This window comes from Esox lucius, chromosome 19 (assembly GCF_011004845.1).
Source record: "Esox lucius isolate fEsoLuc1 chromosome 19, fEsoLuc1.pri, whole genome shotgun sequence".
NCBI classification, from domain to species: domain Eukaryota; kingdom Metazoa; phylum Chordata; class Actinopteri; order Esociformes; family Esocidae; genus Esox; species Esox lucius.
In genome coordinates, this window is record NC_047587.1 from 31,120,724 (window position 1) to 31,146,898 (window position 26,175).

Genomic DNA, 26,175 nt, shown 5'->3' on the forward strand with positions numbered 1-26,175 from the left:
TTGGTAGACCTACAAGCGGCTGAACAAACTCAAACGACTGTTGATGCCAAACTTCGCGGAGCGTGCCCCATGTCTGCTCTGCTTCAAGTGCATTGATGAGGGCTTCCAAAGGAAAAACAAGGCTGCAACAATCCCAGTGCTGTTCTGAGGAGGTAAAAACTGTTCAATGCCCTGTGCTCCGTCTTCGGCTCGGACCCGTCTCGCCACCACTCCTCTCTCCTTCAGAACATCTCTGCTGCGCATTAGGTTGCACCTGATTCACAACCACATGGCTCAGAGCAGCAGCTCTCCAAATGGTTTGGCAGATTCCTCATTTTTTCCTTTTTCTTTTTTTTTTTTTTTTAAATCAGCCCATTACTGAATGTGTCCTTTCACTAGGAGGGCTCCTCTTCGTCCCCCTGGACAAGATGGGGGAGAAGGGGGTGGGGATGAAGTCCGGAGGGAGGTGGGTGAGGTTGATTGGTAATACAGTGAACGTGTCCACTGTTCAGTAATGTATATAGCATGTTTAAACAACGCTAAGATTGTAGTACAGATTTCCAACACTTAATGCATGTAATACATTTGTATGCTTCAGGCTCTCAGTTTTACTTGGATCACAGCATAACATGTATTAAAACAAAAGAGGTTCATTTATTTTTGCCAATAAATACTTCACACAGGACAGAGGCATCAAAATGTGTGTATGGTGAAAATGGATAATACATTAGCCTCCAACCATTTCACTACCTAACACAAATGTATAGTAGTTGGGTATGGTCTATGTACTCCCTTGATAACATCAGCAAACTGGACCTGAAATAACTGCTCATACTCGGTGTGTGTTTAGACAAATACATTTTATACTACTGCTCATACTTGTGTCAGTGTGTGTTTAGACAAATACATTTTACAGTTTGAGTAGTTTCTTCACAGCCTCCCTGTACTGGAGAATGCTGCTCTCGCTCTCTCCCTCATTCATCAGTCTGATCACAGACTCCCTGTACTCCTGCACCTCCGGTCTCCCCAAAAGTTTGTCCCTCACCGCGTCTCCCTCCACTTCCCCTGCTATCTGCATGCGAACCAATGTGGACAGGGCATTCTTCTGAGAGGGGCTGTCCTCCCAACTGTACTCCTCCATGTCTGCCACAGTCTTCTCAGACTCCCAGGCCTCCGTTTTCTAGAGAGGAAGTATAAGAGCACCATTGTTAGCTACCCGTGTCAAATCAGGAGTATTACGACTAAGGTCTATAATGAGAGGTATGGGTCACCTTAGCATTAGGTGTCACACAGGAGTACAGGGCAGCCTCTTTTGGCATTGTGGATTTGGGGATGGAGGAAAACAGCGAGAGTGTCCATAACAGTAGTAGTTAGGGGCTGCTACTTGTGCCATAAACGTGAATAGCTTAGTGGTTTGCGTCTATTACTTACTGAATGACTGTTTGACAGTCACATAGAAAGCGCTATCCCTGACCTGGACCATCACAAACAGCCACCAGACAGAGGTTAAGAAGACATTGATTCAGTTCCATCACGTCGTTCTTCTAACATCACACATTTTGATTATAATGATGCGAATATTGATTATGATGGTGATAGCGACAGTGCTAGTGATCACAAATTAACCATGTTCACATCTTGGCTCCCCAAGAAAGCTCTGACAGTCTAGTGACATCGAATATAATGTCTGATCCAGGTATATGTGGCCCTCCCAGCTGACAGATAAGGAAAGGCACAGCATAATGAGAAAAGGAAGGTATATGAATGCACTTGATCATGATTAAGAAACTTTACACTTGAATGAAATGGCTAAAGGCTCTGTGCTTCACTGTAGTTGTAGCTTATAAGCCAGATCATTATATTTAAACTAATTGATTTACTCTACTGAAAGGGGCAACAATGCAAGTTTCTTTGGCAGTAGCAATTCCATTCAACAAGAAAGAAAGAAGGTATGTTCAAAATGTTGCTTGAATGGCTTTGATAAGGACAATAATGTAAAAATTGGTTGTTGTTGGGGCCTCAACCAGTCTCTGCCTAGGGCCCCCAAATCTCTAAAACCACCACTGGAACTCAGTCTGTGAATGGTTATTCCCTCTTCACAACATGGTAGGCTGTCATAATTAGTTTTTCAGTTTGGCTACGTGCCACCTCATTCATTCGGAGCAGGCAGACGTTCACTGGTGCAGCCACAAGGTTGTCAGCAGTCCATTTGGCCGCAAAACTCGCGACATGCTGCTGGGACTTAAGAGCATGTTTTCGGTAGTTGTTTGTTCCCTTGATAAATGACCCATCCTTATCGGGCTTTGTAAGGAACGCACAACATGAACAGCAGTATGTGTCTTTTCGACCCACGAAACCTGTTCTTTCCACAAAAGCCAAAGTTATCGTGTTTGCTTTGCTCGTACGATGCCATGTTTGGCTCCTCCTCTAGAATGAACTATGAACTACTCGATTGATCAAAACAGACGAGCCATCGAATATTACTGGTCAGAAAGACGACACCGGTAACGTACCACAGAGGGGAGATGAAGTGCCACAGACCCCATTTGTGACCACCATGACAGACCCCAAGAGTGACAACAATGTCAAACAAACGTTTTAATACGATACTATCAAATTAAATGGGGAAATTGAGCACTGTGTTTTTCTACGGGCCCAACGTTAGGTCTTACTGGCCCTGGGCCATCGTTAGTGTTGAACCTTGCCAAACAAAATGTGGAGAAAGCGAAGGGGTCTGAATACATTCAGAAGACACTGTAAAAGTAGTGCCAATAAAGTGGCGGTGCAGTGAATTTGTACAATGAAAAGCAATAGTCCCTATGAGTTAGATGGTTGAATGGTGCAGGCGACAGCGTGGCAAAATGTTTCATTTAATCAATTATAAATGTATAACAAAATATGGAGAAAGAGAATGGGTATGAATACCTTCCAAAAGCACTGTATATAGCTCATCTCTTATGGTACTGGTGTGACTGCAGTGTCCAGTTGTTAAGATGGTACGGTACAGTACACCAATGTAGACGTCCTGCCATGTTGTGATGGGGAGCTGTGGCCCGATCCAGTGGAGCGTGGGCTGGATCAACAGCCGACAGTGGAATTAGCAACAGGCATGGAGAGTATCAGTGACTGAAAAGATAGCTGCCGCTGAGGTGATTCTAACAATGGGCCTCATTGTGGGCTAGCGTTACTACCAGAGCACGGCTTCCCCATCACAGCTTCCACCAGCCTGCCGGCTGCACTGTGCCTCCCATTGTGTGTGCAAAGGGCAGCGGACAGTGTTCCGCTTCCCGGCTCTGACGCCATTCCCCAGCGAGACAAAAAGCAAAGGCTTTTTACCAGCTAAACCCGACGGCCTTGGCGAGAGAAAACATCCCAAGGCACAACAGGGAGAGCCATTAAGTCCCCTGTGGCTGTATTCTCATGTGAAAGCAGCCTGTGCTGGTGACCTTGCTGGTGGATTTCTCAGGCTTTTGGTGTTGGTTGGAGTTGGTGCACTGTGAATTAATGGCCGGGTCAACATCTGATACTGGAGTCTATTTTATCCTGTTTAAAAGGGAAATGCCAGTGGGACAAAGCTGCTGTAGGCCCTCATTTTCGCGCGTTGTCGTCTCATAGCACCTAATAGGCCTTATCATTCATACCAAGGGGGAGAACGTTATTAACTTACCTGCTTAAAAATGGTTATGGTCCTGACCAAAGAGAAGGGTATTAACTCCCCTGAAAAACTAAACTGGAATGGTAGCTGTAAATAAAAACTGACTTGAAGAGTGAATCACTGAAATATTCATGTGCTGTTTGAAAGGCAAACAGAAAAGCCTTAGTTCTTCAAACAAAACCAAATCCAACAATTGACCTCTAGGGACAGCTTATGGTATCAAGTATATCTTTCCTAGTTCATCAAGGGTCTCTGAAGCTCTGAATAGTGAAGGCCTTGGCTGCCAGATCATGTCTACCCATTGTCTATCTATTAGGTGGGCCTGCTGGATAATTAGGTTAGGATCACGTCTACTCAAGCTCTTTGCTACCGAATAAAACATCCTGTGTGGGGGAAATAAAACCACCTGAACATAGCAGAGCCGGGAATGCAGTGTTTATTTGAACCTTTCAGAATGTTCTGTCATGCTGCACACAGACCTAAACATGACTAGTTAAGAGTGGTTAAACAAGACACTTACCCAAGACTCATGATAGAGGACAGTCAGGAGGTACATGGCGTAGTCATAATTCTGCTGTCTCACAGGGCAGCTAAAAGCAAAACAGGAAGAAGAACATCCATCAGAAAGCGTATGGTCTCTCCATCAAAAGACATGCCATTAAAGCAAAATCAATAGAGAAAGTGGCACTCCAGTCTCCTTTACCACTAATTTAAATGGATAGTTCGACCTAGATTCCTACTTGGGTGAACTTACGCTTACCCTAAGTTGTTCTTGAGTGACATTCTCACAACAAGCCATTATTCACCACCGCTCCAGTCTGGAATTAGCATTATTAGCATCATACAAATTGGCTGGGAAAGTGTATGTTCCCAGCCAAAAAAAGAATTGCAAGTGGAAGCAAACTCAAAAATACACTTAATACTAAACTGTCGCGCTAGCATACATTTTTTGACAGCATACTGACAAAACGGCCAGCAGAATTTGGTGACTTCAAACTGGCACTATGTAACTATTTTTTGTAGCCATCTCACACAGCCATTGTTATTTGGCAATGATGTCATCGGTACCTAGCGAATGCTAAGTGGTGTCTCAAAGTGATATTGACACATGCTGTTCCAGAAAAAAACTTGGATTGTGTCAATTTAGTTGAAAATTTGATTTAAATAGAAAAATTAACACATTATTTTGAGGAATACAACATCGACAGGTTCTTTGAGGTAAACAAAACCACTAGCCTTAGTTTGAAGTGTTTTAGAGTAGGTTTCAGTTAGCAATGCATCTTTTGTGGCTTGGGATGCACAGTTGGCTTGGCTTGGGATGCACAAATCATGAACTTGGTCAATGCTAAGAATGCTACTTGGAACAGGGGTGAATAATGACTTGTTGTGAAATATGACTCCACAGGCCTTCAAGGACAACTCTGGGTAAGCAGAATTTTGCCCAAATTTGAATCTAGTTTAAACTATCCCTTTAACAACTGATTTAATCTAAATAGATGTGAGTCATGACAAACTGCAGCACAAGTACAGGCTTCCCACCAGAACAACGTCTTTAAGTTTGAAGTTTATTTCTATCTATAACACATACATAACCTTGGGATATCGTTTAAAAGGGAAAGAAAAAGATTAATTGGGTCCTTGAAGGTTTTGAAGACCAAACCACTAATTTGGGATATTTTAATAAAGAGAAGTGAACTGACATTTTTAACAGTACATTGAACAACAGGGGGTGCTGCGTACCTGTCTGTGATGATGGTGATAATGTCAGTCTCTTTGCAGTACCTCTCTCCCAACAGCTTAACCATCTTCTTCCCGGCGTGGTCGTCTAAGTTCAGACTGGACAGCTTTACCTAAATGGACAGAGACACAGCCAACAGACAATATAGGACTTGACTTCTTGACTTTGTCCAAGTTAGGATATATATTTTTTTTTATATTAAAAGTATATATATCACTTGCAATGACCTTTTAACACAAAAATAATTACAACCAATCCAATGTATATTGGCCACTGAATGTTCAAACGCTGCTGCAGGTTTAAACTCATTCCACTGAAGGACAAGAATGTGTCCAATGTACCAGAAATCCTGATTCCTGTTACAGCTTTGTGAGTGCTGTAGCCCTTGGAAGGGAAGACGTGAATACAGAAACCTGAAGAAGGATTATAGAATAGCAACCCTGTGAGTATCTCTGGCATTATCTCGGTACAAAACAGACCAAAACCTTTAAAAGGTCACGGATTTCTCAGTATTTTGACTAAGACCTTAACCCCTTCGGTCAAATCCCCATACTTTCATCAGATCATGCGTCTCAAACGTATTTAAAGCAATGCTGTGCTGAAGGATCAGTAAGCTCTTTCTAGATCTGGTGGAAAACAAAAGACTATGTACATACCTTGCATGGGACAGCCTAAACACAAGGCTTGCCACATCAGGGCCAGGTGTGGTTTAAAATACATTATTTACATGTACACACATAAGCATGTGTGTGTGATCTGCAACTGTGTGTGTGACTGTGCATGTGATGTGAGCCTGTTACCACAGATGCTGACAGGAAAGCCTTGTACAGCAGAAGCCTTCATGAGGGATACAAGGTCATCAGAGGGTAATTAGATGGTAACAAAGATGGAGAGATTTTTACTGTAGAATTTATCCCAGATAAAAAAAACAGTGACTGTAGAATATTTGACAAAAACATTGACACGACAAACCGTCATTCGGTTACGAAACGTTGCACCTTAGTTTCAAATAAATAATACCTTTGCAGAGAATTATTGTGCAGGTTTGATCCATTTGTTTATAGTTTGATTTATCTTTTAATGTGACAAGTCAGTCTTATCGGCTCTAAATTGGTGTGGAATTGTCCACTGGTATCATCTCTTCCTTCAATGTCAGCCTGAAGTGGGTGAAATGGTCTCAGCTTGTTTCAGCTGTATTCAGGACCCCTGCTTATCTTGCAATCTATCTTTGATTCTCGGACTAATCCAGGGGGATTAACAGACAAATAATTCCTGTCAAGGTCGTAGTCTTGTGTCATTGGAGCAGATGGCTGTTGATTAATCAAAATAAATGAATCTAGAGATTTTTCTTTAAAAACATGTTGGATTATTGGTAGAATGATCATTAATTAATACACAATGTATTTTATAATGCCATTTTGATATCAGCAGTGTGTGTAGAGATAACCAGCCTAAAACTTCAAAGAGCAAGCATCAACAAGACATCAATGCACCATACCTAGGGAAAACTCCACAGTAGGGTCTGAACCTAGAAAGAAACCTAGAGAGCAGCCATACACTGAGGGGTGGTCAGTCCTCTTCTGGCTGTGACGGGTGAACATTATAAGACCACAGTATATAATTTAGCATAGAGAACATTGTTGTCTGAATTTGTTTTCATATGATAAAATATTGAAATATTGTTATGCCAGCCGTTATCTACATGGGATTACGTTCCCTAAAATTCTTCATTTTCATCCACTTAACTAATTTGTACTTTGTTTTACAGCTTATTTACACATTAAAAAAACCACATTTCACGACCTGCATTATTTTCTGTTGTTCTACACATACTGTAGGAAATCTTTTATACATGCCATGTTTCCATTGACTAGCTCATGTGAAGAAGTTCTCCCCCTAGTTTTAGAAGGGAACTCATATCGTTCAGTTGTTAGAGAAAGGCTGTGGTAACGCCTGGTTTGGGGATTTGTTTAACACAGGAAGGACAGTATAGACGTGTATTCAGTAACTGTTGTAAATCACTCTGGATTAGAGCTTATTTAAATGTTATTTAAATGTAGAACAGATCCCTAACAAACAGCAAGACCTGTCTGGGGAGATTAACCAAATCTAATTTTAAAAACTGCTTTCCGTTTATCTAAAAACTCAGACATTACAGCAGTAAATCTCCTGTAGTTGGTGCAGAGTATAAGGAATCTGAGCATTTTGTTCTTCTTTTGGAGCTTAAAATCAGAGCTTAAAATAACCCATTTATTTGAGAAAACTTTCCATTTTTAAATCATATCAATAGCTGTTTTTATTCCTCCCCTTGGTGCGAAATGAAGTCAATTCAAGTGATTGATGATGTCATAAAAAAAGTAGTTGTATAACGATGCTTGTTGGCATTATGGGAACTATGGGGAGGAATTAAACCAGGCTTGTTACTTGTGCACACAACCTACGGCTTTACTCTTAAACATTGAGAAAATTTGAAGCACAACAGACATCATTGAACTATCTAAAAAGCAAGTGATGTTGCCAGCTGAATACTGAGCAGAACATTCAGAACAGACATCAGTTTGTGGTGTTTCTTTATTCTCACCACAAAGTTTAGAGCAAAGCATGTGCCGGTAACAATGAAATCTCATCTGAGGTGAAAGAGCCAAAAGGTAGGTGGTCAGAACCCTTTTCCATTTCAGGTCTCTGTTGGGCTGTAACTGGTACACTGAATAACACTGATTGACAGTTTATATAGGCGGGACTACAGGCAAACAGACTCTCTGAATGGAGAATATTGAATGGGAGCTCGGTCACTCAATCAGTTTTTTCAGAATTGATCAAAGACTGCTGACTACTGGTTGAATAATAATATTGTCAACATACACCACTATGAATGTTGAATCTTAGATGCAAGTATCTAGGAGCAGCATTTTATAAGCTTAATAAATAGACAATGAAGACCTGTATTGATAAGTCCACCATACATAAGCTGCGAGCTGTTTAGCGAAGCCCCACATCCCTTCTACATAAAAGACGAAAGGAGCATTACCCTGCACTTCCAATGACTTCGCTAAAAAGATTAAATGTTACTCTTATTGTTTTAATCTGAGTCTCAGACCACTCCCTCGAAGGTCGACTATGTAGAACACAGGACAGACCCTCACTCTGAGGTTGATCATGTAGAACACAGAACAGACCCTCACTGAGGTTGATCATGTAGAACCCAGGACAGACCCTCACTGAGGTCGACTATGTAGAACACAGAACAGACCCTCACTGAGGTTGATCATGTAGAACCCAGGACAGACCCTCACTGAGGTCGACTATGTAGAACCCAGGACAGACCCTCACTGAGGTCGACTATGTAGAACCCAGGACAGACCCTCACTGAGGTCGACTATGTAGAACCCAGGACAGACCCTCACTGAGGTCGACTATGTAGAACCCAGGACAGACCCTCACTGAGGTCGACTATGTAGAACCCTGGACAGACCTTCACTGAGGTCGACTATGTAGAACCCAGGACAGACCCTCACTGAGGTCGACTATGTAGAACCCAGGACAGACCCTCACTGAGGTCGACTATGTAGAACCCAGGACAGACCCTCACTGAGGTCGACTATGTAGAACCCAGGACAGACCCTCACTGAGGTTGACTATGTGGAACACAGGACAGACCCTCACTGAGGTCTACTATGTAGAACCCAGGACAGACCCTCACTGAGGTCGACTATGTAGAACACAGGACAGACCCTCACTGAGGTCGACTACGTAGAACACAGGACAGACCCTCACTGAGGTCGACTACATAGAACACAGGACAGACCCTCACTGAGGTCGACTATGTAGAACACAGGACAGACCCTCACTGAGGTCGACTATGTAGAACACAGGACAGACCCTCACTGAGGTCGACTATGTAGAACACAGGACAGACGCTCACTGAGGTCGACTATGTAGAACCCAGGACAGACCTTCACTGAGGTCGACTATGTAGAACACAGGACAGACCCTCACTGAGGTTGACTATGTAGAACACAGGACAGACCCTCACTCTGAGGATGATCATGTAGAACACAGGACAGATACTCACTCTGAGGTTGACTATTCTGGCAGATGGGTTTCTGATCGAGGTGCCGGCTGACACATAGTCTTTGCACTCTATTTTGATGGGGAAGTGTTCATCACATTTCACATTGGTGTCCAGAGCAGAGGGCCACTCTGTGCAGAACACTGCAGGGAAACGAGAAACAGAGAAAGACCATGAAATAACAATCAATAGTCAAATGTGTTTCGCAGAAAAACAAATTTGACTTACATTTCATAGCTTCACAATGTTTCTTTATGGCAGTTGGAGTTAAATGCAAAAAGTTTGGAATCTGAAAGAGAGGCATTTTAGTAAACACTACATTTAGGCAAACAGAAAAGAAATACAGCTGTACTGTTTGTTGATTTAGTATGATTGGACAGCACAATAAAATCCATTTCCCACCCAGAGCTGGGCACCAAACAGTTACTCGTTCATTAACAAACTAAACATTTTCGTTACTTCCTTAACTCAAATCTGCTAACCCAAAAACTTCATAAATGTACATTTGAAACCCCCAAGAGTCTAAGCCAAATTTTGCTTCAGTCTGGAGTGGGGAATGAGACCAAATCCAGTGCTTGCTGCGCTGAATATCTAGATTATATTTTCAAAGTCAAAAATGTATTTCTCTGCAGTAAGACTACATGCTAGTCTCAAGGCTTCAGTATGAAGGTCAAGAGTGGAAAAAAAAGTTGGGAACCCTCAAATTAGTTGTGAGCAGGTGTGTTGTAAACATCTTCTCTGATTGGCCAACAAAGAATGTCTCTCTAGTATCTGTGAAATGGATTGGCTATTCTGGGATGAGATCTTCCAAAAATTGCATAACTTCAATGTCACTTTACATTGCCACGCCTTGACGATAACCGCTAACTTCCACTACATCGAAAGTTAACCTTTTGTTGAATGGATTAACGGTTAACAAAGTTAACTTTTTTGATTAACTGTAACCAGCTATGCTCCCACCCAATGCTGTCACATTAAATATCTGACATCATGCCAGGTTGGAGGTCAAGACATCTCACCTTGATGAGTTCCAGGTTGCCCTTCTTCTCCGGAGGCACCCCTCTCTTTACTGGGAAGCCCATGCGGACAGGAAGGGGCACAGAACCCGGTCTGAATGGAGCAGCGGTCGGATACACTGCAGTCCAGTCTTGGTCTACTGGCATCCTGTCTTTCCTGGGCTCACCCTCCTGTCACACCGTGAACACAGCAGACTTCAAAATACAGCTTTGTTTTGGTCAATTTAACCTGGATTAAACTTTGGCCTCACATCATGACATGCTCCTCTCTCCCCAGGAGACATTTTGCAAGACTAGCGTACAGGTGACTAGGACGTGGTAATGCCCAGATATGGAGAATGTGTATACCATTCATTTTTACAAAACGTTAATATCTGGTTTGTGATTCAGGCCCTGTTTCATCACAGCAACAGCCTTCTACCTTGATATGTGGCCACAAGGAGTCGCAAGGGTGTGACAAAGCAATGCAGTCAAAATCCATTGATCAACCGGAAGGTGCTGGCCAATAACCTTGGGCAAATCCACACACATAATTCAAACCCTGGTCACCTTATGACGCAAGCTAACTTATAATTAGCTCTCATTAGAACTTGGAACTCAGCCTGACCTGCTAGCTATGCCTCAACATTGTTTTAGCAGATTAAATGTTGGACGGTATCCGAGGTAACAAGTAGTGATAAATGAGTTAATTTGTAAGAAAAATAAATGGTGGGCAACAGGTTAGGGAGCCTGAGAGGATCCCTGTGAATAGTCCAGTAGAGCTGACCTGATACTTATGACTGGTTGGTTTCCTTGCATATACACTCACCTAAAGGATTATTAGGAACACCATACTAATACTGTGTTTGATCCCCTTTTGCATTCAGAACTGCCTTAATTCTACGTGGCATTGATTCAACAAGGTGCTGAAAGCATTCTTTAGAAATGTTGGCCCATATTGATAGGATAGCATCTTGCAGTTGATGGAGATTTGTGGGATGCACATCCAGGGCATGAAGCTCCCGTTCCACCACATCCCAAAGATGCTCTATTAGGTTGAGATCTGGTGACTGTGGGGGCCATTTCAGTACAGTGAACTCATTGTCATGTTCAAGAAACCAATTTGAAATGATTCGAGCTTTGTGACATGGTGCATTATCCTGCTGGAAGTAGCTATCAGAGGCAGGGTACATGGTGGTCATAAAGGGATGGACATGGTCAGAGACAATGCTCAGGTAGGCCATGGCATTTAAAAGATGCCCAATTGGCACTAAGGGGCCTAAAGTGTGCCAAGAAAACATCCCCCACACCATTACACCACCACCACCAGCCTGCACAGTGGTAACAATGATGGATCCATGTTCTCATTCTGTTTACACCAAATTCTGACTCTACCATCTGAATGTCTCAACAGAAATCGAGACTCATCAGACCAGGCAACATTCTTCCAGTCTTCAACTGTCCAATTTTGGTGAGCTTGTGCAAATTGTAGCCTCTTTTCCTATTTGTAGTGGAGATGAGTGGTACCCGGTGGGGTCTTCTGCTGTTGTAGCCCATCCGCCTCAAGAAACATTAACCCTGAAGACTGGGGTGGTAGCAGGAATGTGTTTGAGTTTTTATTGTTCCAACTGTCCAAGGTGTTAAACCCCCCCCACCAAAACAACAACAACATGAAACACAATAACCCCAGGAATAAAATACTTATCAAGTGTAGTATCTATATAGGACACTGGCTCTGGGGTTTGTAACAGAGGGGAAGGTAATGCCATCCGCATGCACCAAAAGTTATTTAAGGTGTTAACTTGTGTCTTGGGCAAGAGGCTAGATGACAAAGGTGAAATGTAGAGGTAAAGTAGTTGAGACTTTGGAGGTGGAATCAGCTAGTTTCTCTCAATATCCAGTGATTTTGAACACACTTAAATTCCTGATTTATTCTGAATGTGGCAAGAGTCCACATAATCTAGGTAAGGGGTTCTCTAATGGAACTAGCCCTCTACTTAAACCCCTGGGGGTACAAGCTTCATAAGGGTATTTAAAAATACAGAGAAATTATTGGACATATTAATTTAGGGGTTACCCCTGTTCTGAGCAAAATTCAGTGAAGTAATGAAAGTGGTTTGGAACGCCTATTGTAACCACACTGATGTTAACTTGCCTCTCTCCTTGGTCTTCTGATTATAGGTCCTCTACTACCTCTGTCAGGAAAACCTGAAATTGATGAAAGCACCAGACATACAACTTCAGTATCACAAAAGGTGGATTAGTAGCTTAGCAAGCCATGCAAAATTTGAGAAAACTCCAGAAAGATAGCTGGAAGTGTAGCCTGATCACTGACCATAGCAACAAGCGCTGAACCAAACCTGGTACCAAATAGGTTAAGTTGATTTAATCCTGTACGAGTGTATAATATGTGGGGTTTATCCACCAATCAGATTACATACAGTCACTATGACTTTAACTAGAACCATCCATTCTAAAACCAAAAACTCTGCGACTTTCTCATCTGAATAAGAAAAGCTAAATATTTTCAGGGAAGCTTGTTTAGCCATCTGTTAAGCCATCTTTCTGGAATAACCCCCCTGGTCATAGCATCATCTCTGCTGCATCCTTGGTTTCAAATGTGATAAACAGTCTAAATAACAGGAAGTACTGTGTGATGATCACACATTACTCATTCAGAAGTTATCATCAATAGGCCTAGATCAGTCTACTTGTACAGTAGGCCTAGCTGGTTCGAAAATTACTTATATGAATGATCTCAGTATAAACACTGATTCACTACATGTCATTGTTAAAGTACAAATCAGTGCTTTCTATATCAAAATGTAGGTTGCCCCTCTTTGAAATCAAGTCAATTGAACAACAGCAGCCATCAGCTTCGGTTTACGGAACTAATCAAACGCCCGATAGAGTTTGAAGTAAACGTTTTCTCTGTAGAAATTTGTTTCGTAACAAACCGAACGTTTCTTGGCAGAATGAATACACTCCAAGTTATTTAGCATATTAGCCAGCAAGCACGTTAGCATGGATTCTCCTCGTGACAGACAACGACATGAATGGAAACTCACCCTTATTTGGACTAGAATTATTGGTAGATAAGGCGGTTGCGTATGTGGCCCGATTTAACGCCTTATGCACATTCCTTCCATAAATGTGACAATGCATTCGTCCTAATGACAACATATATATGTTCAATGTGTGTGCAGCCATCTTTGAAGATACAATGTCAAACTATGGCATGCGGAGAGGGACATGGACGCTTGCGACAAAGAACATGAAAAAATAAAAGACGCCCTCTTTGGTGTAGTTAATAAACCGAACTTTGGGAACAAGTGAAAACAGTAGTCGATACATTACAAAGGTTTGTTGTGTTTCTATTTCTGTTAAAAAAAAACGTGTATTTCAAATTGTCAGAAATGTATCTGTTTTACAACAATATAAGATCTCAAGTAATATGTGCACTATGGGCTATTACGCTTTACTAGGGATATGGCTCTCTGAATCATTATCTTAAAAAGCAGTGTCTCTGATCATATCCTTGTCATCTTTGCTTGTTATATCCTTGGCTGACAGTATGCAAACGTATTTCAAACGCGGAGGTCACGTGCGTCAGGTGGATAATGCGGTTCGCAAGACTAAAGGCTCTGTCCACGTGTGCTTGTCGGTCAGCAGCATCCCTGCCGCCCTCGAACACCGCCACCAGCTGTTGTTTCTTTTAGTAACAAAACATTACTCTGTTCCTGACAGCCGCACTTCAAAGAGACAGTGGCAGAAACAACGACCGGATTTTTCCCTGATTTCTAATGTTCCATTTTGCACGGTGTCCATTTAATTTACGCACTGTAAGTTTTGCAGTTGTGTTCCTCTTTGACAAACAGAGTCTGCAACTGTATGTCCTCAACTGAAAGGTAAGTTAAACGAAATGTATTTACTGTTTACTAAGTTTTCTGAAACTATTTTGAATCGAAACATTTTATTAGATGGCAGCCTAGGACCTTAATAATACTGTAGTAGCTGATATGTAAACAAAAGTCTGTCGTGAATGCCGTTCGTGAATTACTGTGGCATTTGGGCACTGCATTTTGTTTTGTTTTTGTATTTAGGTGAATTTTCCTAATCTGAATGGGAACTACAAAGGTAGTTTAACAACTTTACATTTTTCACATTATGGTAGCATTGTGCCAATGGTAGGAGTAGTAACACCGACGGTAACAGCAGAACTAAATTATTTGAAATGAGTACTACAGTAATATAAGTATTTTGTTTAAAATGCAAGTTCCCTTCTTTTGTGACAGTTGGATTTAGACATACCAAATCACCAATCGAATCCTCAATTATATGACATTCTAGTGTGTGGTAAACCAGGCTAAGCATTTTCTTGAAGACCCCTCCCTCCTGGTAATCATTGATTTTCCCCGCTGTAACATTGATGACATAAAGATGATATAAACAAATTATACGAGTAAACAAAAAAGTACTTGTATTGCCTTTATTGATTGTATTGCTCCATAATATATTAAATCATTTTGTTTGTTCAATGTCTATCATTCAAAGTAGTAGATAGATGTCAGTAAATCCCCCAAACATATAACACATACCCGCTACCATTGGGTCAAGCCAATCTGCTAACCCGCTGGAGTTGCTTACAGTGTATGTAATTACGTTTTACGGTATAAAGGTATTCACGTTTTCTTATTAAATAATAATGAACTAAAACTGAAAACTTACATACATACATACATACATCTTCTTCCGCTTATCCGGGGCCGGGTCGCGGGGGCAGCAGTCTAAGCAGGGATGCCCAGACTTCCCTCTCCCCAGACACTTCCTCCAAAACTGAAAACTTATTTTGTATAATTTTTTCAATAATTTTGTTCACGCGGTACCAAACTCACGGGACTGCATTTCTACTACCACCATTTCCTATGGCGACAATTTCAGTATTTAGTGTTATGTACCTTCTGACACATCTCATCTGGGCACACTTGTTAATTTGATAGCTGAAATGAACACAGCTAAGTAGACTGTAGCAAGAACACAATCATATGTGACAACTGTGACAAATGTCATTTACATATTCCTTTTTCCTGTTTTTGACAGTTTTTTTTCTGGTGAATATGTATGTGCTCTAATTCAGTCTCCAAACACTCAGTTTTTCCCAAACCATGTTTAGCCCTAAACATTAAAATATTTAAACTAAGACGCCGCTGCAAGGTTAAGAAGATTATGTTTCGATGGCGAATGAGTGATGTACGTTTTTCCATGTTTCCTTTTGTAACTGAAGATAACTTAGGAGTCCAATGCCTAACGGAGTTATTGTGTGTTTGATGGTTGTCCAGCATAGCTTAAACAACAGAGAAACTAAAGCCTGGGGACAACAGTGTTTGCGAGACCAGTCTGTCATCACATGCCCTACTGAGGGGGACAGACATGGTGGAGGGTTGCTAGCTCCTGTTACATTTCAGCCTCCCCATCACAAAGACTTGTTTCCAATGGGTTAAGTGACCATGATCCATCCGTTCAGCACTTTTCAGACCTGTATCAGGTACCTTAAGAAAAGGGTACTGACACCTTCTAGTTAGTGAGCTTGACTTATCTCAGATGTTTTAGGACACAAGACCACCAACTACTTGTCCCCTCCCCCTCATGTACTAATTCACTGCTCCGGTCACTTTAGGGGCGCCACATCTCTACATCTTCAGTACCTTCAGAAATACATTTTGTTGTCATAGGCTTCATTTATAATTTATTCAATATTTTGAAAATTGAATATTTGAAAATCCCATATCACACCAAATTGACCTCATATGTGTGCTTTGATCATAAAACATTTTCTAGAACTTGATTGGAGTCAACCTGTGGGAAATTGTATTGATTGGACAGGTTTTAGAAAGGCACAAACACACACCTATATATGACTTCACAGTACATATAAGAGCAAAAACCAAGCCATGGAAGTCCAAGGAACTCTTAGTATAACTCAGAATTGTGTTGTGGAGTATATCTGGAGAAGGTTTCAAGAAATTGCTGCAACACTGAAAGTTCTCAGGAGCACAGTGGGATTGATCATTTTGAGATGGAAGATGTTTGGAACCACCAAGACTCTCCTTGGAGCTAGACATCGGCCAAACTAAGTAACTGGGCAAGAAGGGCCATAGTCGGGGAGGTGACCAAGAACCTACTTGCCTCTCTAATGGAGCTTCAGAGGCCTTTGGTAATGGCTAAACGGAACCCACTTCTCTGAGTAAAAGGCATATGACATGATCCTGGATCTTCCAGGAGTTTGCCGAAGGCACTTAAAGCACTCTGAGAGCATGCAGAAAAACATTCTCTGATCTGATGAGACAAATCAAACTTGTAGGCCTGAATACCAAGTACTATGTCTGGTGAAAGCCAAGTACTGCTCATCACCTGGCTAACGCCATCCCTATGTTGATCCCTATGCTGGGGGAGGTAGCATCATGCTATGGGGATGCTTCTTAGTAATGAGGGAAGAATAAAGAGTGCAAAATACAGAGGTCCTTGAAAAGCTGATCCTGAGTGCGTAGGACCCCAGATTGGGGTGAAGATTCATCTATCAGCACTACAACGACCCAAGACAATGCTAGGGGGGTTTCAGGACAGGTCTGTGAATGTCCTTGGGCGGTCCAGCCAAACCCTGGATTGAACCCCACTGAACTTCTCTGGGGAGACCCTGAAGATTGGAGTTCACCCACTCACCCTATTCTGACAGAGCTTGAGTGGATCTGAAAGGAAGCATGGGAGAAACTGCTGAAATCCAATAGTGCAAAGCTTGTAAACTCATCCCCAAGAAGACTCAAAGCTGTAATTGCTTCCAAAGGCACATCTTCAAAGTACTGAATAAAGGATCTGAATACATATGAACCTGAAATATATTGTTTTTTGTCTTTTCATTATGGGCTAGTGTAGATTAATGGTAAAAAAAATACATGTCATTAATTATAAATTAAGTCCATAACACAACAAAATGTGAAGGGGTCTTGCCAAATTATATGTCACGGCTTCGGGGTGTGGGAACAAGGAGGAGCAGGAGAAGGCGTGGTAGAAGGATATTTAATGGTATCCAGGAGAGATATACAATATATATGGTACGAAGCGTCGCACAGCTCTTTGACACTGTCGGAGACAATCACACACAAAGACAGGGGGAGCAGAGGGAACATATATACCGGGGGGAAACAGCGATGATGAGGAACAGGTGCACTAAACGGGACACAGGTGACATGTATGATGAGACGGTGGTGTCAGAAAGCCGGTGACGTCGACCGCTGGGGCCCGCCCACTGCAGGGGGAGGTGAACCAGCAGAGGTCGCAGTTGTCACAGTACCCCCCCCCTGACGCGCGGCCCCAGCCGCGCGACGACGCCGGCCTCGGGGCCGACCCGGGGGGCGCGGAGCAGGGCGGTCCGGCCGACGCCGATGGAAGTCGCGGACAAGGACGGGAGCCAGGACGTCCTTCACCGGAACCCAGCTCCGCTCCTCCGGGCCGTACCCCTCCCACTCCACGAGGTACTGGAGGCCCCCCGTCCGGCGCCTCGAGTCAATGATGGAGCGGACAGAGTACGCCGGGGCCCCCTCGATGTCCAGAGGGGGAGGGGGCACCTCCCGCACCTCACACCCCTGGAGGGGACCATCCACCACCGGCCTGAGGAGAGACACATGAAACGAGGGGTTAATACGGTAGTCGGGGGGAAGGCGTAACCGATATGTTACCTCGTTGACTCTCCTCAGGACTTTAAAAGGCCCCACAAACCGCGGGGCCAGCTTCCGGCAGGGCAGGCGGAGGGGCAGGTCCCTGGACGAGAGCCAGACCCGGTCGCCCGGCCGATACACCGGGGCCTCCCCGCGGTGGCGGTCTGCATTGGTCTTTTGACGGCGGACAGCGAGCCGGAGGCGGGATTGTACTGCCTCCCATGTGCCCGCTGCCCGCCGGAACCAGTCGTCCACCGCAGGGGTACCGGTCTGGCTCGGCGTCCACGGCGCCAGGACCGGCTGGTAGCCCAGGACACACTGGAAAGGCGTCACGCCCGTGGAGGAGTGGTGCAGAGAATTCAGTGCGTATTCTGCCCACGGCAGAAACTCTGCCCACTCCCCCGGCCGGTCCTGGCAGTAGGACCGGAGGAACCTACCCACTTCTTGATTGACCCGTTCCACCTGCCCGTTGGACTGGGGATGGTAGCCCGAGGTCAGGCTGACCGAGATCCCCAGGTGCTGCATAAATGCCTTCCACACCCTAGACGTGAATTGGGGACCCCGGTCAGACACGATGTCCTCGGGCACCCCATAGTGCCGGAAGACGTGTGTGAACAGGGCCTCCGCGGTCTGTAGGGCAGTAGGAAGGCCGGGCAGAGGCAAGAGGCGGCAGGACTTCGAAAACCGATCCACAACGACCAGGATGGTGGTATGGCCCTGGGAAGGGGGGAGATCTGTCAAGAAATCAACAGAAATGTGGGACCATGGCCGTTGTGGAATGGGCAAGGGGTGCAACTTGCCCACAGGTAGGTGCCGGGGTGCCTTACTCTGGGCACACACCGAGCAGGAAGAGACGTATACCCTGACGTCCTTAGCTAAAGTGGGCCACCAGTACTTACCGGCCAGGGCGCGCACTGTTGGCCCGATGCCAGGATGACCGGAGGAGGGAGATGTATGCGCCCAGTAGATGAGGCGGTCGCGGACAGACGCCGGCACATACGTACGGCCCTCAGGGCATGTGGGCGGAGAGGGCTCGTCGCGCTGCGCTCCGGCGATGTCCGCGTCCAGTTCCCATACCACCGGTGCCACAATGCATGACTCCGGGAGCACGGGAGCATCATCCACTGGCCTCTCCTCCGTGTCATGCTGGCGGGACAGCGCGTCAGCCCCGACGTTCTTACTCCCCGGCCTGTAGGTGAGAGTAAACACAAACCGGGTGAAGAACATAGCCCACCTTGCCTGGCGAGGGGTCAGCCTCCTCGCTGCCCGCATGTACTCCAGGTTCCGGTGGTCAGTCCAGACGAGGAAAGGGTGTTTAGCCCCCTCTAACCAGTGCCTCCACGCCGACAGAGCTCGAACCACGGCCAGCAGCTCACGATCACCAATGTCGTAGTTCCGCTCCGCCGCACTGAGCTTCTGGGAGAAGAAGGCACAGGGACGGAGCGTGTTACGACACCCCGTCCGTTGGGAGAGGATGGCACCGAGCCCACAATCGGACGCGTCCACCTCCACGATGAACTGGAGCGACGGGTCGGGATGGGCCAGGACCGGAGCGGTGGTGAAACGATGTTTCAGTTCCACAAACGCCCGCTCCGCGTCCACGGTCCACCGCAACCGGGTCGCCCCCCCCTTCAGAAGGGAGGTGATCGGAGCCGCTACCTGGCTAAAGCCCCGGATAAACCTCCTATAGTAATTGGAGAAGCCTAAGAAACGTTGCACGTCCTTAACCGTGGTTGGGGTCGGCCAATTACGCACGGCGTCAATGTGAGGCTCCTCCATAGCCACACCTGTGCTGGAAAAGCGATAACCCAGGAAGGACACAGACGACTGGAAAAACAGACACTTCTCGGCTTTCACGTACAGGTCATGCTCCAGCAGTCGAGCCAGCACTCTGCGCACTAACGAGACATGTTTGGCGCGGGTGGCAGTGAATATCAAGATGTCATCAATATACACTACCACTCCTTCGCACAACAAGTCTCGGAATACGTCGTTGACGAAGGACTGGAAGACTGAAGGAGCATTCATCAACCCGTACGGCATCACTAAATACTCGTAATGGCCAGACGTGGTACTAAAAGCGGTTTTCCATTCGTCTCCTTCCCGGATACGCACCAGGTTATAGGCACTCCTGAGGTCTAATTTAGTGAAAAAGCGGGCCCCGTGCATCCTCTCCACCTCCGCAGAGATCAAAGGGAGAGGGTAGCGGAACGGAATGGTGATCTTGTTCAGCGCCCGGTAATCGATGCACGGGCGCAAACCACCGTCCTTCTTTTTCACAAAAAAGAAACTCGAGGAGACCTGTGACTTGGAGGGCCTGATGTAGCCCTGTTCCAACGCTTCCGCAACGTAGGCGTTCATAGTCTCCGTTTCGGTGCGGGACAGTGGATACACGTGACCCTTCGGGAGTGCGGCTCCGTCAACGAGGTCTATCGCACAATCCCCCAGCCGGTGTGGTGGCAACACAGCAGCCTTGGCTTTGGAGAAAACCGTAGCCAAGTCCCTGTATTCGGGGGGAATGGGCACGGCGGGCGCACTGTCTGGACTTTCCACCGAGGTCGAGCCAACGGAAACACCCAAACACCTACCCTGGCACTTCCGCGACCACCCCGACAGACGTCGACTAGACCAGGAGATGAAGGGGTCGTGTAGGGACAACCAGGGGAAACCTAAAACGACTGGGAACGTGGGAGAGTCGATGATGTGGAATGTAATGGTTTCGCTGTGTCGGCTGTCGGTAATCAGGAGGAGGGGAACAGTGCAACTCGTGACCAGACCGGACCCTAGTGGCCGGCTGTCTAAAGCTCTCACGGGCAGGGGGGTGTCGAGGTCCTGGAGGGGTATGTGCGACCGTAGGGCAAAAGACCTATCCATGAAATTCCCGGCTGCGCCTGAGTCTACCAGCGCCTTACACCGGGCAAGCAGCGGAAATCCGGGGAACCTAACAGGGACAGTGCACATAGAGAGGGAAGAGGTTAGTGGTGAATGTGCATGTGCTACCTGGGGTGATGCGGAAGTGCCCTGCCTGTCGCCTCTTGACTCAGGGAGGGAGGTGCGGCGTGGTGCAGTATTACGGCCTCGTTGCCCCCTGGAGGCATTCCGCACCTGCCCTCCCCGACGTCTGCCCGGCAGTGCAGCCGCCCCCAATTCCACGGGGACGGCGGTGACGGGTTGGCAGGGTGGAACGGGCGGGCCTCTACCGGGACGTCCTCGGGCAGCTAGCAGGTTGTCGAGACGGATGGAGATGTCCGCCAGTTGGTCAAAGGAGAGGGACACGTCTCGACAAGCCAGCTCCCTCCGGACGTCCTCGCGTAGGCTACACCGGTAGTGGTCGATCAGAGCCCGCTCGTTCCACCCCGATCCCGCTGCCAGGGTCCGGAACTCCAGAGCGAACTCCTGCGCCGATCTCGTCTCCTGCCGTAGGTGGAACAGTCGTTCACCCGCCTCTCTCCCTTCGTGCGGATGGTCAAACACGACTCGGAAGCGGCGGGTGAACTCAGCGTAGCTGCCCTGGGTGGGCTGCTCGAAGTTCCAAACGGCGGTGGCCCACTCCAGGGCTCTCCCGGACAGGCAGGAGACGAGTGAAGAGATCTTCTGGGCTTCGGTCGGCGCAGGATACAATGCCTGGAGCGCGATGTCCAGTTGCAGCAGGAAACCCTGGCAGCGGTCCGCCGCCCCGTCGTAGGCCCTGGGTAGCGGAATGGCCATCGCTCCCGTGTTGGGCGGCGTGGCTTGGGGAGGCGTAGAGACGGCCGGTGCTGCGGGGTTCCGCTGGCTCAGCTCTAAGCGCTGCACCGCTTTCAGTACGCTGTCCATTGCAGCGCCTAGGCTGGCCAGCATTGTTGAGTGTACTTGAACTGCCTCCGCAACACCGACCTCGCCTGTGGCTCCTTCAGGCTCCATATCCTTGTTGTAGTATTGGTGTGTGATTCTGTCACGGCTTCGGGGTGTGGGAACAAGGAGGAGCAGGAGAAGGCGTGGTAGAAGGATATTTAATGGTATCCAGGAGAGATATACAATATATATGGTACGAAGCGTCGCACAGCTCTTTGACACTGTCGGAGACAATCACACACAAAGACAGGGGGAGCAGAGGGAACATATATACCGGGGGGAAACAGCGATGATGAGGAACAGGTGCACTAAACGGGACACAGGTGACATGTATGATGAGACGGTGGTGTCAGAAAGCCGGTGACGTCGACCGCTGGGGCCCGCCCACTGCAGGGGGAGGTGAACCAGCAGAGGTCGCAGTTGTCACATTATACTTGCAGAAGGCACTTAATAAATGTAAATTGCAAACTTCTCATCTTATGAAAGATTCGTTTTCCGTTAATTATATTCATTCTGTACATCTTTCAGTATTTGTGGTAGTGTTTGAAGAAGTTTGCCCAGTCCAGGTCTAATGGCTGTCAGTAATAGACTTCATGACATTCATCATCATTACCAGTTTGTAAGTTTGTTTTGTGCCTGTTTGTTATGCAGTTTTAAACACCGATCACACGTGAAAGGAGATAGCTGTAATGATAGAAATGCCAGAGTACTCCATATCCGTAGTCACAGTGGTAATCCCTTGTCCATCCTTATCCGATTCCCCATGCAACATTAATGCACCAGAAATCTTGGTGAGATCTCTCAGGGCTCAGGCCAGTGTCATGGCTGTTACTTTTTAAGTACAGGCACAAGTAACCACTACTATTTTGACTGAAGAGAGATTAAATTCACTGCCTTTTGGACAAGAACAGAATATTCAGAGATCAACCTAATGTCGGATGTAAGTGTTTGCTCATTCTCGAGCAGATGTATATAGACCCTAGGAAGAGTAGCATCTGCTTTGGCCAAACCTAATGAGGATGCAAATGAAGAGAATAAAGACAGTAGACAAGAGAAACTGCAACTGTAGAGGATGAAACTCAAGGTGAGCAATGTCATCTCTAGATGTCTATTAAGACCAAGCTCCTCTTCTCCTCTCATTCTCCTCTATAGAATAGCACCATCTACCAGAAAAGTAAAGTGCAATAATTAGTTGTGGTCAATAGCTTTTTGACTGCGAGCCAGGTCTGAGAAGTGGTGATCGGATCATTGTCTCTAAAGCCTTTGTGGTCGGAAGCTGAAAGGTAACACTTCAGTCTGGCACTAACACCCTGTTTCATCTAACCTTGAGGATTTTTTCAGTCGTGTTAAGGGTTTAAGTGCTGGTCTGGAACCAAAGCCTGCAAAGTGCCAACCCTCTTAGGATCAGTGTGTCTGTCACTGTTGTCACACAGACAAACTGATACAAAATACTGACCTGTCACTGTGATCACCCAGACAAACTGATACAAAATACTGACCTGTCACTGTGATCACCCAGACAAACTGATACAAAATACTGACCTGTCACTGTGATCACCCAGACAAACTGATACAAAATACTGACCTGTCACTGTGATCACCCAGACAAACTGATACAAAATACTGACCTGTCACTGTGATCACCCAGACAAACTGATACAAAATACTGACCTGTCACTGTGATCACCCAGACCCACTGAAATGACCACTCTGACCTTGTCTTGTCCTCTTCAGGTCTGGCCAAACATGTAGCCTTACAAAGAGTACTTCAGCCTCTGAGGTGGAGAAAGTGCCTCACTGTTGTTTACCTTCTCCCACCGGGAACGTCAAGTCTCAACCTTGACCCAGCTTCCTGGTCCTCTCAACTGGTCCTTTCTCCTGGGCATTATGGGTGAGAAGCGAGGACATCCCTTCCAGCTGCTGAACCGGTCACGCAGAGACTTCAGTGGACGTGGTGGTATCCTCACCAACATGGATAGGTGCCAGGGCCTGGGCTCCATGGACAGTGCTACCGCTGCTGGCAGTACACGCTACTCTCCTGTTTCACTGGAACTGGACCCGACGGTGAATAATGGATCAGGCATTCCCTGCAGCCCGCAGACAGACACAAAGGACCCATCGCTGCACATCGACGGCCAGCTTCCTGCCTACTGCCCGATTCCTTCTCCTCTGCCCCGAGCCAGTCGGAAACCCTTCCAGAGTCCCTACATCAAGACTAGCATGCAGGGGGATGTCTACAACTTCCTAGAAAGACCCGCTGGATGGAAATGCTTTCTGTACCACTTCTTGGTGTGAGTATCTACTTTTTCTTCTTCTTTTTCTGTTCCACACACTGCTAGGCAACTGACAGTCTATACTACTTCTAGATTTCACTCATTTCTAAATATAACATGATACTCAGTAGACTATATCCTGATGAAAAATTATTTGTATTAATTTAATATAGAAGTGGTAAGAACTTGTCCTCAACATTTTCTATTTGACCAAAAATGTCTGCATGTTTTACCAAATGCAGAGGAATTATTTACTGCACCTTGTGTGTTCATATAGTTGACATTATATTTATAAAGTATTTTTGGATTATAGTACAGGATCAGTAAAATCTGCTTGGTCACTTTTAATAGCTAAGGCTTCTGGCTATAGGAATACGGCAAATCGACTAGTGATCAAAAGCATTGGGCCAGTAGATAAAAGGTTACGGGTTCCAATCTCTGAGCTGTTGTGGTAAAAATAATCCTGCTGAATAACTGAAATGTAAATTTAAAAGAGGCAGTGTCTGTCAAGGCCAAGATTCTCAGGTGAACTCTCTAAGACCACAGGGTGAGCAGAGAGGTCAACGTGATCCTGTCAACCACACCTCTGCTCATCTCTTCCCTTATCTACCATCAATAAATCAGCCCCGCTCATACATGAAACATGGAGCTAATAGTGTTTACTTCAACCTGGCCAGTGAAACATGCTGCCCGGGTTTCTCAGGCTGGCACCATCAAAGTATAATGTGTTACTGACAGTTATGGAGGAAAGCTGTCAAAAAATTATAATATTGATTGAGCTTAATAAAACAAACAAATTATCATGACAGGTTGTGCTATGGAGGGCTAGCCTTTGAATTCTGTATCTTAAGATAAGAGGGTCATGTCGTGAGTGGAGAGAGAATGTAGTTTGTCTTTGGTCTTGTAGAGGGATAGCTAATAGCCTGATCATAACAATGTGTGACTTCTCTTTCCTTGTGTGGCGTTTAACATTTGGTTTTGAATAATTTAGCGGATGTTTTCTTCAGAGCGACTTACAGTTGAGTAGGTACATGTTCAAACTTAATTTTAACCCTTGATAAAGATGAGGGAAAAGGTTATTTAAATTAAACAACACAGTTAATAAGACATATCGTATTTTCTAACATGTTAAACTATTGTACTGCTTTAACAAGGAAATTAACATCAGAAAGCCACAATATCCTTAAGACTTAATCTGAAGTGATGCCAATATTTTATATATTTTAACATCTGTATTTTTAAGAGGAATATAGTTTGTTACTTTTAAAATGTTTTCTCTGAGCAATTGTATTAGTTTACAATAATATAGTTTTCCCTGTGGCTTTTTCTGAACTTCAGCAATGGTGTTATGAAGTTACAAGTGGTTACTGTATAGAATACTGTACACTATAGCTATATATAGAAAACATGAAAATATTGATAGAGAATTAATTGTTGACACTATTGGGTGCAGTCTGAATGGAAACTGCATTAAGTCATCCAGCACTTGTTTTTCTTCACTCTTCTTGTGTGTGTGTCTGTGTGTGTGGCGTCTCTGATGACTATCGTCCAAAGCAGTAATGGCTATAATGTTCCCCATTCACACAGACAGAACCCGAGAACCTTGACTTGTACAAAACGAAGCGGCTGTGATTGACTAGTAACTCTTACTTGTTGATGGGTATCAGTGGTTCTGCTGTCCCTCCTTTCCACTCTGCTTCACCCTGCTCCACCGTGTCTGGCCTTCCAGAGAGCCTGGAGAGGACCGGAAGGAGGGGTGTGTGCTGGGATGTGTGTGGCAGCCATGACAGGCTAATAAGCCTGCTTTTCACCCAGATAGATAGATGACAGACGGGGTAAGTGGTTGTGTGCCAGGCTGCCAGTTTTCCGGGCCCTATCCTTCACTGCTCTTATAAGGCTGAGGTCAAATCCAGAGCCAGG

The 26,175-nt window shown here is 45.3% G+C and overlaps 2 protein-coding genes across 3 annotated transcripts in view; one reads left to right on the plus strand and one right to left on the minus strand.

Annotated features, from left to right (window-relative positions):
* Positions 1–821: 821 nt before the first annotated feature.
* mrps35 (mitochondrial ribosomal protein S35) lies at positions 822–13,656 on the minus strand. The gene is given in 8 exon segments (NM_001303640.1): positions 822–1,159; positions 4,155–4,224; positions 5,375–5,484; positions 9,445–9,584; positions 9,670–9,730; positions 10,461–10,628; positions 12,592–12,644; positions 13,505–13,656. Coding segments are annotated over 8 exon segments (1,014 nt in total). The 5' UTR covers positions 13,647–13,656; the 3' UTR covers positions 822–889.
* A 450-nt stretch (positions 13,657–14,106) lies between these two features.
* The window catches only part of kcnq1.2 (potassium voltage-gated channel, KQT-like subfamily, member 1.2), a 206,468-nt gene continuing 194,399 nt past the window's right edge, over positions 14,107–26,175 (plus strand). For both annotated transcript variants that reach the window (XR_004574831.1, XM_013139034.3), the window contains exons 1-2: positions 14,107–14,344; positions 23,717–24,273. Coding sequence is in view for 1 of the 2 variants with exons in the window: in XM_013139034.3 (XP_012994488.3) it covers positions 23,870–24,273 (404 nt within the window). In the remaining variant the exon portion in view is untranslated. The remainder of the gene's footprint in view (positions 14,345–23,716; positions 24,274–26,175) is intronic.